The sequence below is a fragment of the Cololabis saira genome, chromosome 10, assembly GCF_033807715.1.
Source record: "Cololabis saira isolate AMF1-May2022 chromosome 10, fColSai1.1, whole genome shotgun sequence".
Taxonomy (NCBI): domain Eukaryota; kingdom Metazoa; phylum Chordata; class Actinopteri; order Beloniformes; family Belonidae; genus Cololabis; species Cololabis saira.
In genome coordinates, this window is record NC_084596.1 from 5,735,179 (window position 1) to 5,753,931 (window position 18,753).

At 44.5% G+C, this 18,753-nt stretch overlaps 2 protein-coding genes and 3 non-coding genes across 5 annotated transcripts in view; 4 read left to right on the plus strand and 1 right to left on the minus strand.

Annotated features, from left to right (window-relative positions):
- The window catches only part of LOC133452321 (NLR family CARD domain-containing protein 3-like), a 674,416-nt gene that overhangs the window by 92,113 nt on the left and 563,550 nt on the right, over positions 1 to 18,753 (plus strand). The gene's annotated exons all lie outside the window — the stretch shown is intronic.
- On the plus strand, positions 2,276 to 2,347 carry trnaw-cca (transfer RNA tryptophan (anticodon CCA)). The gene has a single exon. It is a non-coding gene; the product is annotated as a tRNA-Trp (tRNA).
- Positions 4,174 to 4,247, minus strand: trnat-agu (transfer RNA threonine (anticodon AGU)). Its single transcript has one exon. It is a non-coding gene; the product is annotated as a tRNA-Thr (tRNA).
- trnat-cgu (transfer RNA threonine (anticodon CGU)) lies at positions 5,311 to 5,382 on the plus strand. Its single transcript has one exon. It is a non-coding gene; the product is annotated as a tRNA-Thr (tRNA).
- LOC133452325 (tripartite motif-containing protein 16-like) lies at positions 15,120 to 17,546 on the plus strand. Its single transcript, XM_061731572.1, has one exon. The coding sequence runs from the start codon at positions 15,257 to 15,259 to the stop codon at positions 16,934 to 16,936; it is 1,680 nt and encodes a 559-aa protein (XP_061587556.1). The 5' UTR covers positions 15,120 to 15,256; the 3' UTR covers positions 16,937 to 17,546.

Genomic DNA, 18,753 nt, shown 5'->3' on the forward strand with positions numbered 1-18,753 from the left:
TATTTCGCAAATGAGTTTCCTGAAGGAAAGCTATGTCAGTGTCCAAGTGTTTCAAATGTGAAAAAATCTTTGATCGCTTAATTGGATTATTCACACCTTTCACATTCCAGCTAGTGAATGTAATGTTTGATCCAGTATCAGGCTTGAGCAGATTACGATCGTTCATAGGCATTCTCTGAGAGAAAATAAGACCGACTCACCCACCACCAGAGGAGATATAAGGAAAAGAGGTAAAAGGGAAAACCAAAACAAACAAAACTCAGGAGTATATACATACCTACAGAGACAAAAAGCCAACATCCCATAACCCCCGCCCACCCACCCAACGCACATTAGATGATCCCATCCCCAAACGATGGAAACAGCCGTGCTGGCTTCAAAGGAAGCCATTCTCGAAAAGAGATGCTTTCGACTATAAAGCTAAATACAAAAACAAAAACAAAATTAGCTCCTGCAGAGTTAAAACCTTGAAAAAAAAAAATAAATAAAATATGAGGCATATGAAACCATCAATCTGAGCCATTCTGACGGTCGCTGTCTTGTCAGGGTAACAACAAACGTAAATTAAGGAGATCTTTGGCCTATAGAACAATGATATATCCATATATGCACTCACACACCCACACAGACACGCACACACATGCACACAATTTAAGCAAAGACAGGGGTGCGTGCATATTTTCTTATCAAGGCATCATACCAGAGAAATGATTAGGCCATCAATTTTAAACGGTGTTGTTCCCATTGATAGTTAGAAGAGAAAAGAAAAAAAAAATGAATAAATAAATAAAAAATAAAAAATTACGGCATAAAGTCCCATTTTCTAAATTGACTCAGTCACTCACCCCGGGCCAGAGTCCCGCACGGACATCAAGCTGGATAAATCGTCCCAGAAAACTAGCTGGTAGTCACTTTTTTTATTTTCCTGATGAATGCCAGGGCTTCATCTGGCGCCGTGAAGTCACGCTGCTGGCCATCATGGGTTACACGCAGCCGGGCTGGATACAGCAATCCATACCGGACTCCTTCAATCTCCCGCAGCTGACGGCGCACGTCATTAAAGGCAGCGCGCGCCCGCGCTGTCTTGGCGGTGTGGTCCGGGAACACGGAGATGGTCATATCCCGGACTTTGATCCGCTGCCGCTCTCTCGCCTTTCTCAGGATGTCAGCGCAGTCGGTGTAATAATGGAGCCTAGCCACTATTGCGCGGGGCCGCTCCCCAGGCTCCGGTCTCGGCATGAGGGTGCGGTGGGCTCTGTCCACCACCGGCTCCGCGCCGAGGGAGAAGGCTTCCGATAACAGCCTGGAAACACCGGCTGCAGATGAAGAGTCAGGATCCTCCTCCGGGACGCCAATAATCCGTACGTTCTGCCGACGAGACCTTGACTCCAAATCCTCGCATCTGTCCTCCAGCCTCACATATTCTTTCGACAAGTGATCCACTTTTCTCTGGAGAGCAACGATGTCGTCTGAGCAGCTTGAGATGGACAGCTCCATCCCAGCGACCGTGGTCGCGAGACCCGCGACGTCCGCCTTCATGGAGGAAATACTGCCAGAAAGATCGGCTTTAAGGGAAAGCAGCTCGGACTTAATGGACGTTAAATTCTCGTTAAGTGCCGCCTGAAGCTCTGACCTAAATATAGCTGCAACATCATTGCGGAGAGCGGAGAGGAGTTCGGTTTTAAGCCGGCTGAACTCCGCAGCTGGAGCCTGCGCAGCGCAGGTGCTCTCCGGAGGAGGGGAATCACCGCGGGGCGAGGAGACAGCATGAGCAGCAGGCGGGTTAGCTGGAGGGTTATTCCCCGCTTTGATGGACTTTGGAGGCATTTCCGTGGTAAGTTGTCGAAGTAACCGCGTTGAAAATAATTTAGTTAAAACCAAAGCCGTGGGAGTGATGCAAAAAGTGCCTATAAATGTTGAATTAAAATTAACTCTGCAGGAGCTCCGCTAATCACGTCTCACCCCATGTACAGCTAAGCCGGAAGCCCCAACAAAGGGTGTTTAACAAATTATTGAGATTTACTTTAGTTAATGATCAAATACTTATTTTCAACTATAATTTGCAAATACATCCTTTATAAATCAGCCAATGTGATTTGTTATTTTTTTTTTTCATTTTGTTTCTCATAGTTGAAATATATCTGTGATGAAAATGACAGGCCTCTCCCATCTTGTTAAGTGGGAGAACTTGCACAACTGGTGGTCTGACTAAATACTTTTTTGCCCTCTATGATTAGATTTGTGTTCATTAAACACCCACAGAAATGTCAGAAAAGGCTCTGTGGTGCAATGGTAGCACGTCTGACTCCAGATCAGAAGGTTATGTGTTCAACTCACATCAGGGTCAAAATGAACGTTCAGTTTAGTTTTATCCACCGTCACGAGTTCACCAACCAGACTAACTTTAGCTGCAACAGAAAACGTTGATATGTACCTGGAATTGTTCAAATCTGCATGATCACGATCAAGTTGTAGTCCTTCACGCACACATTAATTCTGGTACATGCACATTTCTGAGGTTTTGTCCAATGGCGACACTCACTGGGGATGCAGTGAAGTCCAACATATGAGGAAAAGTGATTCAACAACAAGTTCACCATCACACGTGAAGGACACGACAGTCCCCACATCACCAGATAAGTTACACACGAGTCGAAATGCAACAATTTCACAATCAACCACATTAACCACCAAAAACTAAAGGTTGGTACAAAATTATGTATACCGCAAATCCCAGCGTCAGCCTTGGCTCTGGTAGAGGAACGTGCTGATGGCAGGATGCAGTACGGAGTGAGTCTTTAGGGACCACTCTGATCTGCTGCTCCAGGATGAAGACTGGATCATCAGATGATTTTATTCCATGCAAGGATTCACAATTAAATCCATGCACTCTTTGTACATGAGACGCCAGGTGCTGGAAGTCAACCTGGCCTTGCAGCAGAAGATGCTAAAACATCCAAATGAGGTTCTGGAGAGACATGTTCCTGATCACTAAAGATTCAAAACTGTTCTCACAGATCTCATAACCGCACTGGTGTTCAAATAAAATGAAGACTAGAGGAAAAGTGCATTGTACACTAAGCTAGTTTCAGAAGTCATAAGAAAGTGGGATATGTGTCCTACAACGTTTCATTAGGATTCAGAGGGTTCTCCATTCAATCAGAAATGTTCGGCCTGATTCAAAAGTAACAGTGAGGATTTCTTTCAGATTAGCTCCATCAATAACAAAGTTTATAAGGAAATGAACACTGGATTATCATAAACGTTGTTATCTGGAAGGACTTGACTAATATAACCTCTCTGAACAGCTTGGTACAGAGATCTTTGTGCGATAGGCCACTCGGACTTCAGCGGTAGCCTTTGATAAGTTCTTTAAGCCCTCCATGAAATAACAGGATCCTTCAGTCCTTAGTTATTCTGTTTTTAAGTACAATCTTTTGGAAAAAAACAGTGTTCAATATTGTGGAGAAACTTTCTATTTATCACCGTTAGCATGTGTGGGCCCCAGTTGTTTCTGGTAAGAGAAATCACCATGGAGACGAGGTAACTGAGAAGTTCCCTCGTTAGAGAGACAACTCTGTACAGTCACATCTGAAATATACATCAAGATGTTGGTTATTTATCTAGTAAGTCTAGTGTGACATATATGTCAAAGAGGGAGCAGATTTAGAAGAGACTTTTAACATCACTGAAACATTGTTGTGATGTTCAAATCAAATCAAATCAAACTTTATTTATATAGCAATTCTCATACAAATAATGCAACACAAAGTGCTTAACAAAAAAAACCAAATAAACATAAAACGTATTAATGCCCTGCCCCCCTCCCCGCACACAAGCACACTACAATTTACCTAGGTTATACACACAGACACATGGTGCAGACACGGCTAGGCACAGAGGATCCAGGTGAGGAAACGGTAACAGGGAGCCGTCCACGCCCGCAGCTACAAGGGGGGGGCCTACAAAGACCATCCCGGCCCTGTATGTTAAAGATAATATGACAACTAGGGGATTCAAACCCATACGTGCAGAACACAATGGATTGGCAGTCCTTCACCTTAAACTCTCGGTTTAGTACTCTGCTATAAATAAGCAAGCATGTGAGAAATGCTGCCAGAACCAGCAGTGTGATATGTGATCTTTCAGGCGTCTCAAGACATTTGAGTTTAGAGGCTCTGCTGGGATTTGAACCCAGGATCTCCTGTTTACTAGACAGGTGCTTTGACCAAGTAAGCCACAGGGCCTCCATGAAGAACCCATTGAGATAAGCAGGTAGTTCCAGTTCCAGTTCTGCTCCTCCTGTGTTCCATCTGCCCTGATTGTCTGCACCTGTGTCTCGTTATCCCCTGGGTATATCTGGTCTTGTCTTTCCCTGCTCCATGTCGGTCCGTACTGTTTCCTCCCTCCATGTGTCTTGTCAGGTTTTTGGTTTTTGCTCTCTTGTTTTTGTTAATCCTGCTCTGCAGCGTTTTTGGTTCTTTTTAGTAAATAAATCCTGTTTTTTGCAACTCCTGCTCTCCTGCGTTTGGGTCCTCAACAAACCACACCTGTGACACCCACGAGTCTTTATGTCAAACGTTATTGCAGAAAATCTGAACTAGCACATATCGACCAATCAGAAAAAGGGGTGGGGCTAATGCATGCCAATGAAGGTCAAGTACTCAATACCGAGTCCGATGACACCACCCACGAGTCTTTATGTCAAACCATTCAAAAGTTATGGCAGAAAGTAGGAACTATCAAATATGGACCAATCAGATGAAGGGGGGGGCGCACTTTTTGGCATCTATCGTTGCCACGGTAACGCTTTTGACTGAGAAATGTAATGCATCCAGCAGGAAGAACTTTACACATCATTTGGCTGCATGTGTTAAAAATGTTGTCAGTAGTGGGATTTGAACCCACGCCTCCACAGGGAGACCAGAATCCTCAGTGAACATGAAGGAAACAGTCAGTCCTTGAGTGTGGAGCCTTAGACCACTCAGTCATCCTGACACTGCTGCTGTCACTTCACTATCTATAGATAGATAGATAGATAGATAGATAGATAGATAGATAGATAGATAGATAGATAGATAGATAGATAGATAGATAGATAGATAGATAGATAGATAGATAGATAGATAGATAGATAGATAGATAGATAGATAGATAGATAGATAGATAGATAGATAGATAGATAGATAGATAGATAGATAGATAGATAGATAGATAGATAGATAGATAGATAGATAGATAGATAGATAGATAGAATTTCGAGAAAAAAGTTGAAATGTTGAGAAAAAAGTCAAAATGTTGAGAAAAAAGGGCCCTGTGGCTTAGTGGTCAAAGCGCCTGTCTCGTAAACAGGAGATCCTGGTTCAACTCCCAGCAGAGCCTTTAAACTCACAGAACAAGAATTTGTAGATGATTCTTCCACATGTTTGGATCAAGTCTTCACCTTCTCCTCTCACACGGTGATTGATGAGAGTTCAACAGCACAACATTATCTTTGAGCTGTCAGTGATGGAGCACACATACATTTGTAGTGCATATGTATGAGACCCTGCAGAGACCATGACCTAGATAGAGACAATTAATCAAAGAAATAAAAAATATAAAAGGCATTAAAATGTCCCAAGGTGTGAAATTTGTTTGACAATAGAAACAACAGGCATAGTAAGTAAAGTATTTCAGCTGCTGAGGTTCATTCAGTAAGGCAGTGTTTCCCAACCCTGGAGCTCAGGGGTCCGTTTCACAAAGCAGGTTTAGTGAAAATTCTGAGTCTGTTAACCCTGAAATGAGGGAAACTCTGAGTTTTCCGTTTCACAAAGGGAGGTAACTCAAACCAGAGAAAGAGAGGTAACTCTAGCCTGTTTCACAAAGAGAGGTAACTTAAGCTCTCGGTCAGTTACCGTAGTAACAGACGCTCTGAACCTAACCTGGTCAGTTACCGTAATAACAGACGCTCTGAACCTAACCTGGTCAGTTACCGTAATAACAGACGCTCTGAACCTAACCTGGTCGGGACCAGGTTTATATCGTGAAACCTGGGCCCTCATTTATCAACCGTGCGTACGCACAGATCTGTGCGTAAAGCGTGCGTACGAGCATTCCCACGCAAAGTATGGTATTTATCAACATGTATTTGTGCGCAGAAACAGGTGTAAATATACGCACAGCTCCGACCATGCGTACACACAAAACCTAGTGGTAGAACAGTGAAACTACAAATAGAACCCATTAAAAGAGTCTCAAACTTTACATGTGAAGTTTGAGATCGCGGAACTGTGACTGAACGGGGAACATGTGCACATGTTCCCCGTTTCCTCCAATTAATAAAACTTCTCCATAAGTAATTCAGACATTTTGAATAATTGGTGTGACAAGCTATAAAAGACAGCTTTGGCAGGACGACCTGAAAAGAAAATACAAGTACCATGGCTTATCTTGCAGTGTTAGAGGATTTGCACTCGTTAATTCTATCCCCGTGCTCCGCCGCCTGCAGTTCTGCCTTACATTGCCCTAATAAGGCCAGCTGGCCCAAAATGTCGGCTTTAAGGAGTTTTTTGGTCGGGTTTTTAGCAAAGTTAACGAGCTCCACTATCTTCTCCTCGCAGGTTTGGAGGTTATAGCTATTTATCGTAAACAGTTCTTCTCTGGGTATTTCCATAATACGTGCAATTACTTCTTGAGTGTCGGAAAAAGTGACGCTGGGGGAAGCCTCGGCTTCCCCTTCATGGTTACCTGAGCTACTCATCGCGCGTCTGGCCAGGGGCCCGGGAAGGAAGGAAACCTGGCGAAAAGCTTCCTATTCAAACGGAACTTGCCTGACGGTCCTTCTAGTCAACCTCTGGTCACCTCTGCTGGCTCTGCGTCCAAATGCGATGAGTTTCCTGCCTTGTACACCACACGCAGTTCACGAACCGGACACCAGTGTTTCGCTTGCGACTCTGCCAAGAGATTAACACTCAGTAATGAAGTAGATTCACGTTATCACCCAGATTAGGAGGAATGAGACAATAAATGAAGCATGAGAGACTGAGCCAACTCTGATATGTGCCTCAAAGCAGTTGGGTTCTTGGTTATCATAAACAGAATTGAGATAACCTTGGAAGCACAAAAAACAAAAGAGAATCAATAATGGTGGATTAAAATTGAAATGCCACCCAAATTAAAGATTCAATTTAACAAACACGATAGAAATTAATCCGAAAGAATAACTCACATGGGGTAATCCCGACAAAGTTCTATTAATGGAATTTAAAGAACTTGAAACAAAACCAACCATTAACTTCAGTGAAGTAAGGTTGCCGAGGAAAATTAATCAAACAGATTAATAAACGTGTGATGAAGAATAAAAGTTCAAATTAATAAAATTAAAGAACTTAACAAAGCAACCAACCCTTAGTGAAGCGGGGTTGCCATTAGAACAGGGAGGTTTTAAAATAACCGTAGGAATCAGATAATGAGAGGGGAAGAAAATTAAAAATATTTTCTTTCCCGATCAAAATGAATGTTCTGTTATTTCATACAAACTTGGTCACAAATGTTTCTGTCGAGAGCCTCACGCTGGGGCACCATTTTGTTGTGCAACTCAGGTAGCTTGGCTGTCCAGTTATCGAAGGCTATTAATGAATATTATTAATAATTATTAATAATTAATAAAGTTGACTATTTATCAAATTGTATTACCAAAATGATAATAATTCTTGTAGGGGCACCACTCCGGGGCCTTACTCCGGAGAAAATGATAACTAAACAGCAGAAAATCAGTCTCATATGATTATGGTTTAAGTATAGTAGCCAATAATATAATTGAAGGAGTGAGGTCCGAACACTAGGCTCTGCTTAAACAAATCAATTTGTGACCAAATCTTGCATGAAATAACAACAACCACTCATTAAAAATCAATCAGGATTTATTTACATACAGGTGATAGCACAAGATGATAAACGCAACACCCCAAATAAACCTGATGGCAGAACTTAAGTATTATAAAACAATTAATTAACTAGGAAAACAACAATCAATAAAAATGAAATGAAAGTTAAATGCATGGAATGGGAAGAAGAAATCAAAGCAATAATAAAAAGATGATAAAGAACACAATAATGATAACGTACAGTAATACACATACAGTAATCTCATTAAACATAAGTTCAGCTTTACACCGTTCTAACTGACTGATCGCCCAACACCACCTCACGTCTCCTCTGGATTCTGGATCTGGGCTGCGGGCTCTGTCGGTGGTGACCGGGTTCCTGCCGGGGGTTCCCGGTGTCGGAGAGGTCCGGTTCAGCTTTGACCCCACCGCCGATCGCTTCTGGCGGGGATGCTCCGATAGCGAGCGGTCCCTCAGTCTCTGTCCTGCTCCTACTTCAAAAAAAAAAGGGCAACAGTTGCTGCAGCGGCGCCTCACGCCGCCTCTCTGGTCCTGACCGCGGCCTCAACACCGGCCTCGTTGCGCACGGGGGCCGGTTCCTCCCTCGGAACGTCGGTTCACGTCCCGTGTGTGTCGCCGGGCTGCGGGAGGGGTTCGCGGGTCCAAGGCTGGAGCTTCTACGGCAGGTTCTGGCGGAGCAGTCGTCCTGGACGGCACGGTCCCTGGTGTGGGGAAAGTGCTCAAAGGAAGAAAGGAGTTAGCAGACAGAGAGAGTTGAGAGCGCAGCGCTCTGGTATCGGATTTTACGCCCGGCCTGTTAATGCAGGTCCGGAACGGCTCCCCCCCCGCCCCAGGCTCTCGGGGAGTAGATGCGGCAGCGGCTGCACCGTCGGCAGGAACGTCCGTTCGGTCCGCTGGCTGAAGGAGAGAGAGTGAGCGCTGGGCAGGAAGGGGGCTTTGAGTTCCGCGGGCTGCGTGATGTCACCAGCCCCTGGCAAGTGATTGGGTGCTCCCCGCTTTTGGGCTTGGGGGCCGGTTTTACTGTGAGGGACAGTCCCCCCCCTTTCAGGACCCTCCACTGGTTTCCTGGGGGCTCCACTTCGTCTGAACCCCCCCTGGTGTCGTAACCCCAGGGGGTCTGTTCTCTGGTCCCTTTGCGTTGTCTTTTCCTTTGTTCCTCCAGGAACCCTGCTAATTTTGTGGGGCTTATGGGTCTGACCCCCCTCCTAGATGTCGTAAACCCAGGGGGTCTGTTCTCTGGTCTGGAGTCATGCAGTCATAAAAACTCTGGCCCCAGGACGAAACCAAAGTCTTGCTTTCACTTGGAATTCATAATCCTGAAATGTTCATACATTTTATAAGTTCAGAGTTCACATGGGCGACGCACAACAGGAGCATCAAACTCACTCTTATCTACGCGGAAATAACGCTAAAATATAAAGAAGGCTTCCCAAAGTGTGATCTATGGTGAAATAGGAAACTGAAGATGTGCACGTATATGAGTAAGCTGTTCCCACTGTTCCCTCCAGTTCTGCAGCGCAGCTTTAGCCCCGCCCAGTGTAGCTTTAGCCCCGCCCACTGCAGCTTTAGCCCCGCCCACTGCAGGCGTCGACAGTACATGCCGCTTTCAGTATGAACGCACCAAACAGCGAGATGCTGGCGTCGGGAGATTTTTGACGCTTTCAGTGTGAACGCAGGGTTATTTCTACCATTTGGAGCTCTCACACCCTCTCACACTTGATCACTTCCAGCTGATGTCACTAAAGTCTGTGAGGGTTCAGGGCTTGAGGGTTTAGGGTGGAGATTGGAATTCAGGGTACGTTGAAATCTGTGTAGACCTGGCGGTTTTCAGGTTGCTATGCTCCTCAAGCTAGCCTATAGTTTGCTAGTGCAAAATGTCCCACTATCTGTGTCTCTACATACCTGTTTCTTCAAATGGAGGCCCTGTGGCTTATTGGTCAAAGTTCCTGTCTAGTAAACAGGAGATCCTGGGTTCAACACCCAGCAGAGCTTTTAAACTCACATCAGTAAGGTTGTAACTCATGGAAAGATCCTTCTACATGTTTGGATCAATTCCTCACCGGTGATTGATTTCTTTGAGACCATGAGAGTTCATCAGAGCAACATAATCTTTGAGCTGCCAGTTTTGAGATGAAGCACACACACATTAGTGTGTTAGTGCCTGATCACTAACGAACGGGGGAACATTTGACAAAGGCCGTTTCCGAATTTGCATACTGTACTACAAGTATACACTGATTTGGCCAAAGTGTAGTAAGTAGTATGCTGTATGTGAACAGAAGGAAATCTGCAGTGTGCGAAAAATACCCGGATGTCTTACTGATTTGGAGAAAAATCCTCAGCATGCTCAGACCAGCCGAACTCGCTTACGATATCCCAGAATGCAATGCGGCCTCGGCCGGGCAGCGCTTTTTTCTTTTTTTTCTCAAAGCTTTATTGAGAAAACAGCTGCAATCGGACAGTGATGTGATGTGAAGGCAGAAAGGACTAATTGCACCGTGGAGAGGGAGAAGGAGGAATATAAATGTAAGTAACTTTAATATATAACCTTTTTAATTCAATTTAGTGTAAGGACAATGATTAAAAATTGTGGGTTTTTAATAGTATGTTAGGTTTTTGTTAGTTATCTTAGCGTGCTTGCTACGTAAATAAAAGTGAACTAAGTGTTATGACAACGTTATATATCGGTAGTTCGTTGTATTTTCATGAAATAACTTTCATTGCTGTGTTTTGACAGAGAATTTGTCTGGGAGCTGAAATAAATAGATGCAGAGAGAGGGTTTGGACAAGGAGGAGAAGATGGAGAGAGAGCTACTCGACAGAGGAGAAGATAAATAAAATAAAATGAACTTCAATAGACTGATATGTTCATTTCAATACATTTATTAAAATCCCTTTCCATCCCTTATGTCATTTCATCAATGAATTTGGTTTTGCTGCTATTTCAACATTTAAGATAAGATAATCCTTTATTAGTCCCACATCTGGGAAATTTGCAAAACATGGCCCAACTGGAATCGAACCCCCATTCGCTGTACAAAAGTCGCTAATCAACCCGTTGAGCTATAAGCTATTCTGCTCTATTCTGTCTGTGGTATATATATATATCTATCTAGTAACAACATGAAGCTTCACTTTATATTCAGACAAACTAACGTGACAGCTACAACTGTTAGATTTAATCTATTAAACCAACATTTATTTTCCTAAATGATTTATTTCAGCCAGCTGTAATTCTCCACAGAGCTGCAGTTTCTCCCCGGGACGGCGCCGTAGTTTGACCCAGCGATCGCGTCTGTTCTCCGGCCGTGAGCTGCTGATGCGGCCGGACCGGCGGCTCTTCTGATCCCCGAAACATCGGATCAAATTTCTACGCCTTACTTTTACCCCTGAATGTTAAAAGATGTTAAAACGTAATAAAGTGGCATATTAACAGCGCTACAGCTGGAATTACAACAGCTTCTAGTCCAGTGTTTCTCAATCCTGGTCCTCCTGCATGTTTTAGATGCTACACTGCTTCAGCACACCGTGATAAAAGTACGTGTGTCATCAACAGAGCTGTGCAGACCTTGGTGTAAGCTAATTAGGACCTTTAATTAGAATCAGGTGTGTTGATGCAAGGAAACATCTAAAACATGCAGGACAGGGGCCCACGAGGACCAGGATTGAGAAGCACTCTAGTCTGCTTTTAAATCTCATCTTTCGCTGACATTTTGGTGCGAGATGCATTCTGGGATACACTGTAGCACACTGCTGTGTGAACGGTCTCCTGGAGCAGCGTACTGAATCATTCATTTAGTAGGCAGTATTCAGTGCATACTTTGCAGTATGTAGCATGTAGTGCGGTAGTGTCCGAATTCGGAAACGACTAAAGTGATTTTTCTCGCCGGCGTGTTGAGCGGCAGAACAGGCACGAGCATATCGTTCACAACAATCCCGTTCTCCACCACCGTGGTCGCCTTCATCACACTATCCACAAAAATGACCACCGCTTTATTCATCTGATCAGTGGACTTGATGTTGCTGTGACCCACAACCTGCCCCACGGCCAGACTGCAGTCCTCCATCGAACAAGGAAACCTCGGCGAGACCTTAATGCCGTGTTTCATTGTCAGTTTGGTCAGGTCCATGGCGGCGTTTCAGACGCCGGCCGACGAAACGCACACACACGACCCGACAAAACTCCGGACGGACGGACGGACGGACACCAACCAACCAAGTTCTGGTCCAGTGCTGAGTTTGGAACTGGGCTTTCTGTTTCCACTGACTAAGAACTGGCTCCGATCCAGAGGAACCAGTTCCAAGGTAGCTTGGCTGGGCCAGAAGAACCGGTTCAAAACCACTCTGACTTCATTCTGGTTGTGTGCTCCAACAGCCTGAGAAAAGGAGCTAGACATGTCCGGATGAAGGTCTGAACGGTTTCATGGTTCTGACTCTGCTGCAGCAGATGTTGGTGTGAAACCGTGTGAATGTCCTCACCCCTCACCTGCTTCTGCAGCCTCAGCCTGCAAGTGAACCGGCACGGCTGACCTCCTCCGGTTCCCCGTCAGGGTCACATGTTGCAGCTCAAGCCAATCGCCACGTCAGCGATCCTACAGTCGTGTTCAAGAGTTCAAAAGTTCACCCTCCCTCTCTCAGGTCGGAGGTTGTTACGTATCAGAACAATAAAAACCATCTGATTGATAAGGAGGAGAATACGACCTCAGATAAACGACACATGACTTTCAGTCACCAACCACCTTTATTATATTCCCCAGGTAATGCTGCGTAGCACCGTTTCACCATCGACTCAACAAAAACAACATGCACTGGTTCATTTATTTATCTTCCAAAATGAAGGTAGAAATGTGGAAGCTTTACTGAGGTTCTGGTTCCTCTGTGATAGGAATCGTTTGGACCTACAGCCTGTTTTAAAAAGGTAAACTCTCGATGAAAAGGATCCACTTTTCACCTGATCTTACGATTGACATTAAAAAATACACACCGACATCAGAGTGGGACAAAAATTAGTAAGTTTAGGGCGTCACAGTCTAAACCTGGCTCAGAACGAAACACCAACTGCCAAAATCCTTGCACAGTGCCAGATGGAAATGAGGATATAACCCGGACCTTGTCTGTGTGAGCAGAGAACTAGCATCCAGAGCTGTGAAAGAGGTCCTGGACCCAATCCCCCCCACCCAACACCGGCCATAACCAGAACCATCCGGTCCGTTCTACAAGCAACAACCGTCCCCTTCTGCCGAAGGCTGACCGGCTGTCATTCCAACAGGAGACCCAAGAGTCCATCCCCAGCATTTCACCACACCCCAACAACTATACCATGTTCACAGAGCTGCTGAACCGGTCAGCCAGGAGACACAGACCCAGAGGATGCCAGACCCAGTATATCCTGGCTTGTTGGAAACATCCAGTGATCTACTGATCGCCTACAGCGGGGAAAACCACGAGGACACTTTCTCCTACACCACCAGGGAACTCGGAGAGATCCTGTTGAACAAAGTCGGGGAAGATCTTATGGGAAGTATAATCCAGAATCACGGCATACACTTTCATTGCTATGCTGATGATACGCAGCTCTATTTGTCTATGTAGCTGGATGAAACAGAACCGTTAGTTAAACTTCAGGCATGTCTTAGGGACATCAAGGACTGGATGTCCAGAAATGTCTTGCTTCTAAATTCAGATAAAACAGAGGTTATCATTCTTGGTCCAGAGCATTTTAGGAAGGGATTAGATGGTGTTGCGATGGCTTCCAGTGCAACTGTGAGAAACCTTGGTGTTGTTTCAATCAGGATTTGTCATTTAAACAATATATTAATCAGGTTTGTAAAATAGGAATTTTTCCATCTCTGTAATATCGCGAAGTTTACGTGTTATTAGCAGGATGTCCAAGTAATTTGCTAAATAGGCTCCAGCTGATCCAAGATGCAGCAGCTAACACTAACCTCTAATTAGTGTTAGTAAACCTTTAGTTAGTGTAAACTTGAGTGTGTTAGAGTCAGTAGTCATAGTTGCAGCTATAGAACAAGACTATAATAGTTAGTCTCGTGGTAGATATGCAGCTATAGGCCTATGCTGCAGGGGGGCACCGACATGATCTGCTGGGCAGAGCCTCACCCTTCTCTTCTCTTCTCCTCTTCCATTTTCTATTAATTATACAGTGTAAGTATCTCATAGCCATAATTTTTGTCCATCGTTCTTGTAGTTTGTTGTGCCCCCCCCATACTGTCCATACTGTCGGTCGAGGATATTGAAGATGCTTCATAATTGGATTTCTGATAACAGGATTTCCTCTTTTTGGAGCTGGTTACCTGGAATATTGACAAATTTGGAAAAACGTTGACAGCTATTCCGACCCTTTCAGAGCTGCCTGACGTGGCTGACAGGGATCAGCTGTGCCACCAACACTCAGACTCAAACGTTGGGGAGCAAAATCACAGCTGGAGGAGATTATTGAACAGAATATCAGACTAGCTGCGGTTTTTGATCTCATTGGCAGGATGGAAAAGACCTTGGAGAAGTTGAAAGCTCGGCTTTGCGGGAATTGTCTGACCCAAATGCAATTGTTGATTCTACAATCTGACCTTGGCAGAGCGGCTTGGCAGGCCGGTCTAGTCACAATCTTCCTGGACGGATGAAAACAAGACGCTCTGCTGCCACCAGTCCCCCCCCCCCCGCCTCAGAACACCTTTAAACTTGGATCAGAACTGTACCGAGCTGATAACATCAAGGAAAATGGCTGAGGAGCAGATCTGGGACATAGTCCACTGATAAAAACATGCACACACAATGATAAATACACCTCCCTCATTATCCAACACCTTCCCTGCCCCCCCTCCTCAAATAAGTTAGTTCTATCTTACTTATTGAAGATGTAACACGTCTGAACTGGGAATTGAACCAGTGACTTTCTGATGAGAAGCACATCTCTTTGAAGACTCACCGTCACCTCACCAAGAACTCTTTTATTGCCATTTCTATTCAAACAACCAAGAACAGCTTTGTGTCCTAGTTAAACATGTATCAATGTCATTGTTGAGAAATTAGCGTTAAAACGACCTGGAACGTGACACTGATAGTAGTTTGAAACAGGAACGTTTCCTGTTCTGAAAGAGTTCAAGTGTTTTTATCTCAGACATCTTATCCTGCTGGACTCTGAGCCTCATAAACCGGCAGATCCAGTCTGAGCAGGTTTCCTGGTTCCCTCCCCTGCAGATCTGCAGCTATAAGACGGGTCTGAACAACACAAGCTGAACACAGAGCTGACAGCCTCCGTTCTCTGCACACCTGATTTGTAGATCAGAGCTCAGACTCTTTTCACCTTTGAGGAAGTAAAACTGTCTCAGTCTCAGTTATCGAGAGGAGAAATGGCGCAGAAAGGAGATCAGCTGGACCAGGAAACCTTTTCTTGTTCGATCTGTTTGGATCTTTTAAAGGATCCAGTGACTATTCCCTGTGGACACAGTTACTGTATGAACTGTATTAACAACTTCTGGGATGAAGGAGAGAAGAAAATCCCCAGCTGTCCTCAGTGTAGACGGACTTTCACTCAGAAACCTGAGCTGGTGAAAAACACCATGTTAGCAGCTTTAGTAGAGCAGCTAAAGAAGACTGGACTCCAAGCTGCTCCTGCTGATCACTGCTATGCTGGACCTGAAGATGTGGCCTGTGATGTCTGCTCTGGAAGAAAACTGAAAGCTGTCAAGTCCTGTTTGGTCTGTCTGGTCTCTTACTGCCAGAAACACCTTCAACCTCATCATGATGTGGCTCCATTAAAGAAACACCAGCTGGTGGATCCCTCCAAGAACCTGCAGGACAACATCTGCCCCCGTCATGATGAGGTGATGAAGATGTTCTGTCGTACTGATCAGAAGTGTATCTGTTATCTCTGCTCTGTGGATGAACATAAAGGCCACGACACGGTCTCGGCTGCAGCAGAAAGGACGGAGAGGCAGAGAGAGATGGAGGTGAGTCGACAACAAATCCAGCAGCAGATCCAGGACAGAGAGAAAGATGTGAAGCTGCTTCAGCAGGAGGTGGAGGCCATCGATCAGTCTGCTGATAAAACAGTGGAGGACGGTGAGGAGATCTTCACTGAGCTGATCTCTCTCCTCCAGAAGAGGAGGTCTGAGGTGAAGCAGCAGATCAGATCCCAGCAGGAAACTGAAGTGAGGAGAGTCAGAGACCTGGAGGAGAAGCTGCAGCAGGAGATCACTGACCTGAAGAGGAGAGACGCTGAGATGAAGCAGCTCAGAGACATCGAGGACCACAACCAGTTCCTCCACAACTACCCCTCACTGTCACCACTCAGTGAGTCCACACACTCCTCCAGCATCAGCATCCGTCCTCTCAGGTACTTCCAGGACGTGACAGCAGCTGTGTCAGAGGTCAGAGGTCGACTACAGGACATCCTGAGAGACACGTGGACAAACATCTCACTGACCATCACTGATGTGGATGTTTTACTGTCAGAACCAGAACCACGACCAGAACCAAAGAGCAGAGCTGGATTCTTGAAATATTCATGTGAAATCACTCTGGATCCAAACACAGTAAGCACAGAGCTGTTACTGTCAGAGGAGAACAGAAAGGTGACTTTAATGGACAAAGATCAGTCTTATTCTGATCATCCAGACAGATTCAGTAGTGATTATTATCAGGTCCTGAGTAGAGAGAGTCTGACTGGACGTCGTTACTGGGAGGTGGAGAAGAAAGCAGGTGTAGTTTATGTAGCAGTTTCATACAAGAATATCAGCAGATCAGGGGGTGAAAGTGTATTTGGATGGAATGACAAATCTTGGTCACTACGTTGTGAATCAGACAGATATGAATTTTGGTACAACAACGTCAAAACCTACATCTCAGGTCCTCCTAGCTCCAGAATAGGAGTTTACCTGGATCACAGAGCAGGAGTTCTGTCCTTCTACAGCGTCTCTGGAACCATGACCCTCCTCCACAGAGTCCAGACCCCCTTCACTCGGCCGCTCTACGCTGGAGTTCTGGTTTACGGTTCTGGAAACTCAGCTGAGTTCTGTAAACTCAAATAGACTTATTTACTCTTCATGTCTTTATTGATTTTCTTTTCTTCTCAGAGATGAACGTCTCAAACTCTGATGGATGGGATGTTTTTGTTCTATAAGTTGATATTTTGTTGTTATTTCATCTTTGGATGTGAAAGTCGTTCTTTTGTAGTTTCACCTGGGAAATATTAATAATATTAACATCTTTTATTTAAGTATAAAAACATAGAAATAAGCCTGTGTTGTAATTGTTGTTATCTATTATATTTGATGTGTTTCTATGTTGTATTTCTCTTTTCTTCTTCATGGACTCCAACAGACGACCCACCAGACCTTCTTCATTTCTGATTTCATGTCTGCATTCACACTCGTTTCCTTGTTCATTAGCACAGAAAATGTTCTTGTTTTCTAAAGATAAAAACATTTTTTAGACTTGAGAACAAAGTAAATGATGTCATAACTGTTAGTGACAGCAGCAACGCAGCAAACAGTTCAGTAAAGCCTGTAGTTTGTGTAAACTAGTGTGTTGGGGCCGGTAGTCATCGCTGCAGCTGCAGGACCAGACTAGATCTGCACATCACATGTTGTTGATGTCTAAATCTGTTGAAGATGTTTTGTGTTTAACAATCTGAATATTTAGTAAGAAATAAAACTTCTGATGTTCTAACAAAGTGTTTTCTTCAGTCTTCATTCCAGGATTTGACTCAGATGTGACGGAGAAAACATGAATCTAATATTAAAGTAAAACTGAGGCAGTTTTCGTCCTGAAACATCACAAAGTGCAGAGTTCACGTTCACAACGGATCATATTTCTGGATTTAAATGTGTCTTTACTGATTTCACTGTTCTTGTTCTGGCCAGACTTCACTCAGAAAAGAGGCTTTAAATCTCCACAATCCTCTCTTCCTGTTAAATGCAGATGAAATAAGTGAATTAGAACAGTGAACAGTGTAATCTCAGTTAAATGGAGCCGTCTTGGGAGCAGGAGCCGCTGCAGGAACATGTTCTGCTCTGAAGATGCTGCTGGACGGTACCAGAGGGCGGTGCAGCGGTTCAGCTTCTCTCTGCAGGGTGGAGGTCTGGGAACGCTCAGGAAACCTCCCAAGATGAGTCACTTTACCGTCAGCGTGTTGACAACTGAGAGCACGTTGTGACACTAGATGTAGTAAATGTTTGACTTTTAATCAGCCGTGAAGCCTGAGAGCAAAAGTCAAGTAAACTTTGAGTTTCAATGTGCAGGTGAACAGAAGCAGCAGTAAAAATGAATCATGATGGAGACAGAAGTTCATCTGGACCTCTGGGGATGTAAAGTCAGCTCGGGTCGTCACTCCTGTGTTCCCAGGTTTCTAGAACTTCCCCAGACCAGGATCACACTGGTGTCTACTCTGATGTTTACAAGACTTGTTTCAGTTAAAATGATAATAATCATATTAATATGTGGATGTTTTTCTGAATCAGGTTGATTTAAAAGTGTAAAAACTGATTGGAAGCTTTGAGATCCAGAGACTGTGGCCGTTTTCGAATTCAGACACTACCGCACTATATGCTACATACTGCAAAGTATGCACTGAATACTGCCTACTGAATGAAGGATTCAGTACGCTGCTCCAGCAGACCGTTCACACAGCAGTGTGCTACAGTGTATCCCAGAATGCATCTCGCACCAAAACGTCAGCGAAAGATGAGATTTAAAAACAGACTAGAGTGTTTCTCAATCCTGGTCCTCGTGTTCCCTGTCCTGCATGTTTTAGATGTTTCCCTGCACCAACACACCTGATTCTAATTAAAGGTCCTAATTAGCTGTCACCAAGGTCTGCACAACTCTGTTGATGACACACGTACTT